The sequence below is a fragment of the Typopeltis vanoorti genome, chromosome 3 (assembly GCF_054136105.1).
Source record: "Typopeltis vanoorti isolate ZY-2024b chromosome 3, IOZ_Tvanoo_1.0, whole genome shotgun sequence".
Classification (NCBI taxonomy): Eukaryota; Metazoa; Arthropoda; class Arachnida; order Uropygi; family Thelyphonidae; genus Typopeltis; species Typopeltis vanoorti.
The window spans coordinates 492032-504750 of NC_143551.1; the positions used below are offsets into that span (position 1 = coordinate 492032).

The 12719-nt window shown below is 37.9% G+C and overlaps 1 protein-coding gene across 1 annotated transcript in view; it reads right to left on the reverse strand.

Moving 5' to 3' along the window:
* FASN1 (Fatty acid synthase 1) overlaps positions 1–12719 on the reverse strand; it is a 666286-nt gene that overhangs the window by 12462 nt on the left and 641105 nt on the right. The window contains exon 27 of the mRNA XM_090415364.1: positions 3748–4020. Within this exon, the coding sequence (XP_090271490.1) occupies positions 3748–4020 (273 nt within the window). The remainder of the gene's footprint in view (positions 1–3747; positions 4021–12719) is intronic.

Genomic DNA, 12719 nt, shown 5'->3' on the forward strand with positions numbered 1-12719 from the left:
TTGCGAGGAATTCTGCTGTACGAACGCAATCAGATCGTCTGCTAGGGATCTTTCTTCTTGCTACATCCTCGTAGTCACCATTGCAAGTCTCTAGTTCATGCCTGATTGTTTTTACTGTATTCAGGGAGCATTGGGCAGCAGTCGTAATATCCTTATTTTGATGGCGGGCACGAATCATCATGATACAAGTTATTCTCTTCCATGATTCAGGTGGGTTCCAGCTATCCATCCTTTCTGACATCTTGTATATGAATGAAGAAGGGTCCAAACTTTTAAATGAAGAGAAGTGTGTGTTAATACATGTAACTTACGGAAAAATATAATTAATTATAAATATGTCAAATTTATCCCGAACACCCTGTATATATATATATTTTAATATATATTTCTACAGAAAATAGTGGGAGAGCAGGGGAGAACCATATGTCATCACTGGAAGCTGTATAAGGAGGGTGTGAGTAGGGGAGTGATAAGCAGGTTTTGTTTTTCATGCAGAGTTGTGAATGATTGGAATGCTTTGCCTGAGAGTGTGGTGTCTGCAGAGAATTTGAGTGTGTTTAAAGCATGGTATGATGAGTTGTGTGTTTGATAAAAGGACCTCCTAGATGAGTCTTTGGGGATCTTGGGTAATAATAATAATAATAATAATAATATATCCATATCTGGATTACTGTGCTCAAGTCTGGTCCCCTGGCTTTCTTGGGGATGAAGAAGCAGTGGAGAGGATTAAGAGGCAAGTGACCGAGATGATGAGTGGCCTCTGGAATGTCCCTCTAAGAGGATAGATTGAAGGTGTATGTATTGCAGAAGTTCGTTCATAGGTGAAAAAGAGTGGATATGATAGAAACATTTAAGTTCCTTAAAGGATTTTATAGGATAGATGCAGGGGAAATGTTGCAGCACTTAGCTAGAGGGACCAGAACAAGGGGTCATTCTTGGAAGTTGAATAAAAGTGTGGTCAATAGGAGTGCGAAGACTAGATTTTTTGCTTGGAGAGTTGGTGAATGACTGGAATGGGTTGCCAGAGTTGGTTCTAAGTACTCCTTCTGTTTATAGGTTCAAGGAGAGGAATGGTAAATTGCGTGGATAGACTGGATCTCCCGTGATGAGTCTTAGGATTCCATGGAGGTGCCCATATAAAAAAAATAATAACAATAACTCTTTTATTTCTACAGGTCAGCATCCTTCCAGTATTGCAACAATATTCTGAGTTATCTTCATCACCATTGCAATATGCTGCATGAATTTCAGGTTTCTATCACGTCTATATGCAAAGAAACCACTCCTCACCCTCTCGCTCACAGCTTCCTTTTGTAACTTCCAGGTATGGCCCCATGTCATCAATCTTTCCTGCTGTTCCACCAAGTGAAAGAACTCCCCCAGTGTCAACCCTGTAAATACCTCTCAATAGTTTAAAAGTCTTGATCATATCACCTCTCCTACTTCTATCTACCAAACTCTGCAGTCCACATTCCCTCAGTCGATCCTCGTAACTAACATTGTAGTCCTGAAATCATATTTGTTATCTGCCTCTGTACCCATTCCACAGTTAATTTATCCCCTTCAAATCCTGAAGACCAAATTTGTGTACAATAGTCTAAGTGTGGTGTGATCAGGGTCTTATATAACAGAACGACAACTCTTTTATCTCTGCAGGTCAACGTCCTTCTCAGTACTGCAGCAATCCTCTGGGTTACCTTCACCATCTTTCAATATGCTCCCTGAATTTCAATTTTCTATCAATCATCACCCCAAGATCTCTTATCTCCCCTGCTTCCTCCAGTACATCTCCAATCGAGTATGCAGCCTCCCATCGATGTATCCTAAACTTCAAGTCTTTACATTTTGATGCATTAAACCATTACCCCCTTCCTCTGCCCATCTGTCTAGTTTATTCAAATCCTCTTGCAGGGCTGCTACATCTGCACTATTACAAATAATCCTTCCCAGCTTCACATCATCTGCAAACAACTGAATACCCCCCTCCCGCCCCCTGCAATCCAATGACAATTGTCATTGATATAAAGCTTAAATAATACAGGTCCCAGTACTGAGTTTTGTGGAAAGCACTTTGGGAGCCCTGTGCAATCTTCCAAGTTAAACTATACAGTTACACTCTCCAACTGTGGGTAGAGATGCCATCTCAGTTATAATCAAATCTTCTGATTCTATGATCAAATCCAAAACTCTTGAATCTCATGTTCCTCCTACTACATCTTTTTCTAAGATATTTATCCTTGAAAGGTTCTAGAAATTCCATTCCTTTATTACTGCATGCAGTTTCCTGTTCCCAATTGATACTGCTATAGTTAAAATCTCCCATAGAAATCATTATTCATGCACTTGCCAAGCTTAACTACCTAAACATCTAAATATCCTGGCATTATGCTTAATGGATGCACTGTGCTACAAGTGCTGAAAAAGGGGCCCATGACTGGTGAACGATATTACAATGAAGTTTTTGAATGTCATGTTCAATTGTTCCGTGGTGCTGTAGGTGAAGAATTCATTTTTATGGAAGACAATGCCACACCACATCGTACACAAGGAGTAGAGATACTACTGGAGACTGAGGATATTAATTGAATTGAGTGGCCAGCATGCTCCCCAGATTTCAACCTCAGAAAATATGTTTGAGACACAATAGGAAGATACATTGCACTGCTCAATATTCCCCTCCAGAAAACCAACAAGGTCTTATCCTTGCTCTGAAGGAGGTGTGGGCCAGCTTGCCTCGAGAACTCCTGAATCACTCAGTGGTAAGCATGGTATAATGTTGTGAGAGCTGCACTGCAGTTTGGAGGAGACATTCTATACTGAAATGTCTCTCTGGATACTTTTCTGTAAACACTGTACATTAATTCCTTAACTATCTCCTTAGGAAATTTGTAATTTTTGCCAAAAATGCATTGTAATTTAATTTGTATGAAATTTACAACACATTTTTTGTGTAGTATAATTTATTGGTATGCTGGAAACAAATTTATGTTTACATTTGGCTATAGTCATGAATTTTTTTTTTATATATATACAGGTAATGTAGTGTGTCTTTAGCTTTTGGACACAAGTGCATATGCATATTTCAATGATGATTTATCATATCAGGTTCAGAAGGCTTCCATTACAATGCAAACATTTATTATTATTATTATTAACATCCAACCTCCATGGAGTAAGAGACTCACCATTTCTCTATTCTTTTGCAATCAAATGTCTATTATTGTTCTTTAGCCCACTGATGACTTTTTAAGATACAGAGAATTGAATCATTGTGATTAGTAAATAATAAACTTTTATTATTATTATTACATGACACCTCCTGGGAGTCTAAAGACTCATCGAGGGAGAACACCCACTCTACAACTCTTTGTCTCCACCACTTAATCCACCAAATATAGCAAACCGCAACAACCATCATTACCTATACCAGTGTCATCTACTGCCCACTGCCCCCACCGCTACAATTTTTTGTCTGTAAATTGTGCATGTCCTGAAGGCCAATTTGTGTGTATGTGGGATAAAAAGCCCTACTACCTCCATGTGAGATAGTAGAGGTTTTTCACTATGCCATATGTATAAATATGGTACTTAAACCTCTTAGCTAAGTAACTAAACAAATTCATAAATGGAATTCAGATCCAGTTTCTTTTTCTAGGTAAGTAAGAAAATCTACCTGCAAGAAATTAAACATGTAACCATTATATTATATTACATTATATTATATTATATTATGTTATATTATATTACCTGCTGCACGTTGATAGGTATGAGCTGGAGGAGTATTACACACATTGCTTCTGCTTCACCTTCTTCTGTGTGAGACTGTGCAGAAAATTTGGCTCCTATTTTACGGGCATATGAAGAAGAAAAAGCTTGTGATGCATCCAAAAAAACTAAATTTTGAATTTTTTGTTCCTCAAGTTTCTGTTGCAGCTGCAAAGCCATCTCAAGTGCTATTCCTCCACCATAGGAATATCCTACTATATTAACTGGAGTGTCTGAACAGAGATCTTGAATTTGCTGCAAAACATATTATATAAATGGTATGAGAATATGAAATTGTCAATTTTTTAAGACAAAGAGAAGTTTTTTTTTTTTTGATCTAACAACAGAAATATCCCTAAAATTCTTAAAACTATGTTGAAAATATTACATTATTATTATATTATATTACACATATTATTAGTAATAGTGTTGATGCTGTGGCTCTTTGGGAGGATTTGAATAAGCTAAGAAGGTGGGATAATGAATGTGGATGTCAGTTTAATAAAGCTACATGTAAGATTTTGAACTATGAGTTCTACAGATCACATTTCCATCAGCAAGATGTTGAAAGTTTATTTTTCACTTGGTCAGACTATAATAAATTTAGTTTAATCCTTTATCCAAGTGTGTGCAAACAAAGTTTGTGCCTGAAAGTATCTTCAGAACTGGGGTAAAGTGGTACAACACCAGGCGACTCCTTGCAAAGGTGGAGCAAGATACCAACACTCCTATCTCAGCATCTGCCATAATACACAACACATCTCCTTGCGGATATGTATAATGTTATGCATTAAGGGAAGGGCTACTCCCCAGACTAGTTTCGACCTTTATTGAGGTCTCTTCAGTGGGAGCCAGGCCCAAGTGGAGATACCAAGGCAGAAGCATTAGCAAGGTCATCTCCTCCTATAGGAGCTGCCAAACGGTATGCCACCATTTTATTAAATTACTCTGGATTTAGAGAAAGATGTTGAAAGTTTATTTTTCACTTGGTCAGGCTATAATAAATTTAGCTTAATCCTTTATCCAAGTGTGTGCAAACAAAGTTTGCGCATGAAAGTATCTTCAGGACTGGGGTAAAGTGGTACAACACCGGGCGACTCCTTGCAAATACATATACGCAAGGAGATGTGTTGTGCATTATGGGAGATAGGAGTGTTGGTAGCTTGCACCACCTTTGCAAGGAGTCGCCCAGTGTTGTACCACTTTACCCCAGTCCTGAAGATACTTTCATGCACAAACTTTGTTTGCACACACTTGGATAAAGGATTAAACTAAATTTATTATAGTCTGACCAAGTGAAAAATAAACTTTCAACACCTTTCTCTAAATCCAGAGTAATTTAATAAAATGGTGGCACACCGTTTGGCAGCTTCACAACTGAGCTACTTGTATATAGAGGCTAATAACTTCACATCAAGTCATTAGTCTCTATATACCAGTAACCTAGTAATGAAGATACTTCAAGCCAAAATTTGTTTGCTTACACTTGGATAAAGGATTAAACCAGGAATATAATTTCTTGGCATCTTTAATTTATAGTATAACCAAGTGAAAAAAATTTTCAACATCTATCTGTTATTCAGAGTCAAAGGACTCATTGCTGGAGGTACACATTGTCATATAAAAACCTAATCAAACATGCTTTAAACTCATTCAACATGTCAGTTCACCACACTGTCAGGCAATGCATTCCAGTCAACAACCACTCTCCATGCAAAGAACTTGCTCACAAGCTGCTTATTGTTTCCTGACCCTTGTTCTATATATATCCTGCTATCATTTCATTATTATTATTATTATTATTATTATTATTATTATCCAAAGACCCCATGGAGTCAAAGACTCATCTAGGAAGTCCCTTTTGTCATATACACAGGTCATCATATTGTGCCTTAAACACATTCAAATTCTCTGCACACACCATGCTCTCACATAATACATTCCAATTGGTCACAACTCTCCATGGAAAAAACATACTTCTTACTCCCACCTTATATAGCTTCCAGAGATGACCTGTTGTTCTCCCCCAATCTTCCACCATTTTATGAAAAACTTGTTGACCGTTAATTCTATATCAACCCATGAGTAACTTGTACATTTCTATAATATCACCCTTCTTCCTCCTATTGAATAGACTCTGAAAACTGCATCATCTCAACCTTTCTTCATATTCAACATTCCAGAGATCAGAAACTATATTGGTAAATCTCCTCTTGATTCTCTCCAGCCTCTATGAATCATTTTGAAAACTAGGCTAATTCTGTGCCCAATAGTCCATATGTGGCCTAACAAGAGCATTATATAATGAAATAAGAATTTTCTTACTTCTATAAGTCAGTGTCCCCATTCCCAGAATTTGTTGTGTTGTCCTTCATAATTTTTGCAATATTTCCTCTGAATTTGCGATTCTATCCATCATCTCCTCAAGATTTATTATATCCCACACCTACAACAACTCCTCATGAACAGTAAATTCAACATCACATCTTTCTTTTCCAAATTTTAACACCTTACATTTCGCAAAATTGAATTGGTATCCACAATCCTGTTCCATTCACTCATTCTATTGAAGTCTTCTTGTAAGGCCACAGGATCCTCTACTCCTCATAGTTTGTCCGAACTTTATTCCCTTGACATAGTAAACAAATAAGTCAATGCAGATGGCACCTTCCTGGCACATTCCTTCAAAATACACAGTGAGATATCATGACGTCCCACAGCCTTAATAATTCAAGTTTGCTTAATTCTCCATACCTCTTCCTCACTCACAGTCAGTCTCTCCTCCTCATCATCCACTTCTCTCAATCTCTCAATGATGTCACATTCACAAGAATGAAAAACCTTTATGAACTACTCATTAAATATCTCAACTATACCCTATGCAGCATTTGTCCATATAGCATGTTCTCTAAGGATAAATGTTGCATAGGATATAGTTGAGATATTTAATGAGCAGTTCATAAAGTTTTTCATCAGTGTTTATTCCATGGAGAGTTGTGAACGATTGGAATGTATTATATGAGAACACGTTGTGTGCAAAGAATTTCAATGTATTTAAGGCATGATATGATGACCTGTGTATATGACAAAAGGGACTTCCCAGATGAGTCTGTGATTCCATTGGTTCTTTGGTAATAATAATAATAATAATAATGAAATGATAGTGGGATATATAGGAAACAAGGGAACAATAAGCAGCTTGTGAGAAAGTTATTTGCATGAAGAGTGGTTGTTGACTGGAATGCATCGATAGAAACCTGAAATTCAGGGAACATATCACAAAGGTGGTGAAGGTAACCCAGAGGATTGCTGTAATACTGAGAAGGACAGTGTTCTTCTCAGATAAAAGAGTTATCGTTCCATTGTATAAGACCCTGATCAGACCACACTTAGACTATTGTTCTCAAATTTGGTTCCCAGGATTTGAAGGGAATAAATTAACTGTGGAAATGGTACAGATATGGATAACAATGATGGTTTCAGGAATGTACAATGTTAGTTATGAGGATTGGCTGAGGGAATGTGGACTGCAGAGTTTGGTAGATAGAAAAAGGAGAGGTGATATCATCGAGAATTTTTAAAATGCTGAGAGGTAGTTACGTGGTTGACACCGGGGAGTTCTTTCACTTGGTAACAGCAGGAAGGAGCGATGACACGGTATCATCCCTGGAATCCACAAAAGGAAGCTGTGAGCAAAAGGATGAGGAGTGGTTTCTTTGCATGGATGGTGGTTGAACCATGGAATGTCTTGCCTGATAGAGTAGTGAAAGCAAGAACGGTCAATAAGTTCAAGGAGTGGTATGATAGACTTTGTGTTTCCTAAAAAGGACCTCCCACGATGAGTCTTTTGACTCCACGGAGGCTTGAATAATGATGATGATGATGATGATGATGATGATGATATTTATGGCATACCATAATGATTATGGTTTGTCATCATACCATAATCATTCTGATTTTTGCAGGCTACATATCAAAAGAATTTCCTAGGTTTTTTTGGCTTCATTAGCTAACTGCTGCTCATACTGAATTTTTGCTATCCGTACCAATCACCCTCCCTACCTGTTCTTTCATTCCTCATGAAATCAACTATTACCACTCCTTTTATGTTGGCTAACTAATGCATTTTTTCTTGGCATTGCATGCTTAATTCCTTCATTCATTAATTTCACACCTATGTTATTTAACCTTCTGACCATTAGAATACATTTAGCCATTGTGACTACTAGATAGTTTTTGAATATCGACCAAGCAACATTGATCTCCTTTCCAAACAATTCCACCCAATTCAATGCCACAGCTGCAAGCTGTCTCCTGAGTTTCTCTTAATCATGAGTTTTGTATTTTCACATATATGCTTTCCACACAGAAGTCCTCACATGGTTTGCAACCACACAGGTAATTTCTTCATGGCCAATCTTCATGTTCCCCCTGTTATATACTGCATTATTATTATTATTATTATTATTATTATTATTATTATTATTATTATTATTATTATTATTATTATTATCTGAGACCTCCAGGGAGTCAAGGACTCATCAAAGGATACTGTAAATTACCCAACCCAGCTATCATACCTTCCCTTAAATTTATTTACACTAGATGCACTCACTACCCCTAAGGGCAAATTATTCCTAGAATACGCTCACTCACTGCTCTCAGGGAGAAAAACCTAGCTCTTACCCCTTTTTTGACTGAGAACAACTCTAACTTCCATGGATGCCCCCGTGTTCTCTCCCCACCTTCCATATAACGAAAATTTTCATCATTTAAATGCTATAATACCCATCCAAAAGTTTATAGCCCTCTATCTTATCATCCCTCTTTCTCCTGTTAACTAGAGTCTGCAGTACTCGTAATCTGTCCTCATAATCCGGATATAATCTTTGTAACTCTTCTTTATCCGCTGGGAACGTGGGAGGCCAAACTGTGCACAGTAATCCAGGTGTGGTTTTATCAAAGCCTTATAAAAGGCAAAATTACTTCCTTATCCTTACATGTCAAGGTTCGCTTAAACAAAGCAATTATCCTCTGAGTTGTATTTGCAACTTTTGCTATGTGACCTTTGAACTTTAAATTCTTATCCGCCAATACACCAAGATCCCCTGCCTCTTCAGTTTCTTGTAGCATTACGCTGCTAATATAATATGCCGCTGGAACTCTAATCATGCCAAAGTGCATAACTTTACACTTACTAACATTAAACTGACAGCCCTTTTCATTTGTCCAGATTTCCAATCTATTCAAATCATTTTATAATTGCTGAATATCAGTAGCATCCCTGATTGCCCTGCCTATCTCTGCATTATCAGCAAGCAATTGCACATCTAATGATAGACCCTGCTTGATGTCATTAATGTATAGATTGAACAATAATAGCCCAAGGACTGAACCCTGAGGTACACCACCAGTTACCTTAAATCTGGCAGATTCACACCTACTGTATACCACTTTTTGATATCTGTCTGCCAACAATCCCTTGATCCAAGTCAACAGACTATATCTCAATCCCATATTCTCCTGTTTACGCAACAGCCTTTCAAAATCCTTAGAAAAATCCAACATTATCACAGTGTATCCACTCCCTTTATCCAACTCGGCCATAACGTTGTTATAAAATATGAGCAAATTGCTAAAACATGACCTACCTTTAGTAAACCCATGCTGTTCCCTGCAGAGTATAGAATGCTTGTCTTTTCAGTATGCGAGTTCTTACCAACTTCTCTAAAATCTTCACTACCACACCAGAGATACTAATAGGTCGGTAGTTAGACACATCAGTTTTTTTCACCACCCTTGTGCAATGGAAGTATCATACATTCCTTCCATTCCTGAGCTGATACTCAAGTTATACAAATGTGTGAAAGGCCTAGCCAATTCAGTTGAACATTCCTTTAGCAGATGGGGCTGATAATCCATCTGTCCCTATTGACAAATTCTTATCCAAGTTATGCAAGAGCTCTTCAACCTAATTTTCATGAACCTCTAACTCTTCATTCAACATAGCAGCAGCACTGTGCACCATGCTACATAAACCTGGTTGATATATGTTAGCAAAGTGAGCACTCATTAACTGAACAATCTCCTTAGCTTCCGACCCTTGTGTACCATCTGCATTCAATAAAGTTATTCTTCCACATTCATTCTTTTTTTTGCTTGCGGCATAACGATAAAATTCTTTTGGATTGATTTTAGCTTGCATGGCCAATTTCTTTTCATAGTCCGTTTTAGCTTTTCTCACAATACTTGTTACTTTTCTAGCCTGAGTAGTATATCATAACTTCTCTCACTCTTATTCTCACGATATTCTTTCCACATCATCTTCTTCTTGTGAATCACTTGCTTAATAAGGCTGCACATCCATTTCACTCCCAACCTATTTATTCTTCGAACACTAGGGATACATTGATATACCGCCTCATTCAAGCACTTTTTCAAAGATTTCCATGCATTTTTTTCACTCAGTAACTGATACCATGGGACCAAAGATAGTATTCTTCTAAGTTGATCATAATTTCCTGCTTTGTAGTTCAGCATGTAACCTGTTTTAATCGGAGTTTCAATACAAGTAGTTACTTCCCAAGAAAGAATCGCATGATCACTGTCACCAATTGCTGGTAAAATAGCCATATTCTTGACAGAGATTCCTTCTGACACTATGAGAAAATCCAACACTCTTTGACCTCGAGTTCCTTCTTTCACATGCTGCTTGAGAAACTTGTCTCGCAACAATTCAATAAATTCCTGTTCTTTCTTATCATGAGATTTCTCTTCTACCCAATCAATGTTTGAAAAATTAAAGTCACCCCATAATGATCATTCACTTGGTACCCATAAGGCTAAATTAGCGATGCATTTCTTCATCCCCTACAACTGAGCCGCAAGGTCTGTAGCAACACACAACCATAGATTTCATTCTGTTAACCTCCACTTCACACCAGATAGACTCAAACTCATTGCTACATGGGACATTGTTACCATCATTGTTTTCTTGTATTTCTACCCTAACTGGACTTAAGTCATCTGATATGATTAGTAGCACTCCTCCTCCTCTCCTATCTCTTCTGTCATTCCTAAAAATAGTATATCCATTACACTCGATCCCACTTACCATATCTGATTCTGATAGCCAGGTTTCACTAATGCCAACAATCTTAGGCCGCATTGTATTCAATAAAGCAACAAACTCAATCCCTTTGTTTCTAATGCTCCTGGCATTTGTGTATAGACATTACAAATTATGACCTAGCCTATTCTTATAAACAGATATGCAATCTATTTGGTCTTGTTCTAGAATTTTCACTTTTCTCTCCCCGGGCATACTTAAAAGGTCCAAACCCAAAGCACATTTTTCCACTCCTTTGCCACATACATAATCATGTTCAAAGGCAGTCATATCTTTATCACGTTTGTATACCATAGCTGAACTTTAACACACATTTTTCCTATTCCTCTCATTGGGTCTCATACCAAGAAGTAATTTTTATTATTTCAACTTCCCTTTTTGTGACACCTCCAAGGAGTTTTAAAAACTCATCGAAGGAGGGAACCTACTCTACAACTCTCCGCCTCCACCACTTAAGCTGCCACTACTATCATCATCCAATCCTACCATCATACATGAGGTAGTTCTCCCTCAGAAATTCAATAAACTCGTTTTCCTTAGTTCCAGTTGCTATCTCATCATCCCAATCTACACTGGTGTAATTAAAATCACCTATAATAATCACTGTTTTCTCATTTGCTTGACTAATTTGTTTATACGTTTTCCAGTCACTACCCTCAACATTACTAAGTCTTTAGCAACATCCAACAAATTATTTCATTATTTCATCTCTATGCCACCAATACTGCCTGAAAATTATTACCACTATTTCTCCCTTGTTTCTACCTTGTATGGATATAACACTTTTTCTATCATCAATAACACTAAACCACTCTTTTTTTTCCATTCCTATCTTCATAAAAAACATCATAGCCTTCTATTTCTATTCTTCTCAGGATGTCATCCTCATCCAACCATCTCTCACTTATGCCAACAATTTTTGGGTGAACAATCTCAATCAATGCAACCATTTCATTAACTTTGTTTCTGATACTTCTAGCATTTGTATACAAATACTAGAATGGTTCGACTATTGTAAAGGTACAGGCAGAGGAATTGATTATTATTATTATTATTATTATTCAGGCCTCTAAGGAGTCAAAAGACTCCGCGAGGGAGGTCCTTCCTAAGACATAAAGTCTGTCAAGACTCATTGAGGGGGAGGTCCCCCCCCCCCCCCCCCAAGAAACACAAAGTCTATCATACCACTCTTTAAACTCACTGACCGTTCTGGCTCCCACCACTCCATCAGGCAATGCATTCCACGGCTCAACCACCCTCCACACAAAGAAACCAATCCTTACCCTCTTGCTCACAGTTTCCTTTCGTAACTTCCAGGGATGGCCTCTTGTCATCACTTCTTCCCGCTATTCAACCAAGCGAAAGAACTCCCCAGTGTCAACCCTGTAACCACCTCTCAACAGTTTTAAAAGTCTCAATCATATCACCTCTCCTTCTTCTATCCACCAAACTCTGCAGTCCACATTCTCTCAGCCGATCCTCATAACTATCCTTGTACAGTCCTGAAACCATCTTTGTCATCTGTCTTTGTATCCTTTCCACAATTCATTTATCCCCTTCAAATCCTGGGGACCAAATCTGAGAACAATAGTCCAAGTGTGGTCTGATCAGAGACTTATACAACGGAATGATAACCCTCTTATCTCTGCAGGTCAGTATCCTTCTCATAATAGCAGCAGTCCTCTGTGTTACCTTCACCACCTTTGCAATATGTCCCCTAAACTTCAGGTTTCTATCAATCATCAACCCCAGATCTCTTGTCTCCCCTAGTTCCTCCAGTATAACTCCTCCCATAGAGTATGCAGCATCCCATCGATGTTTCCCA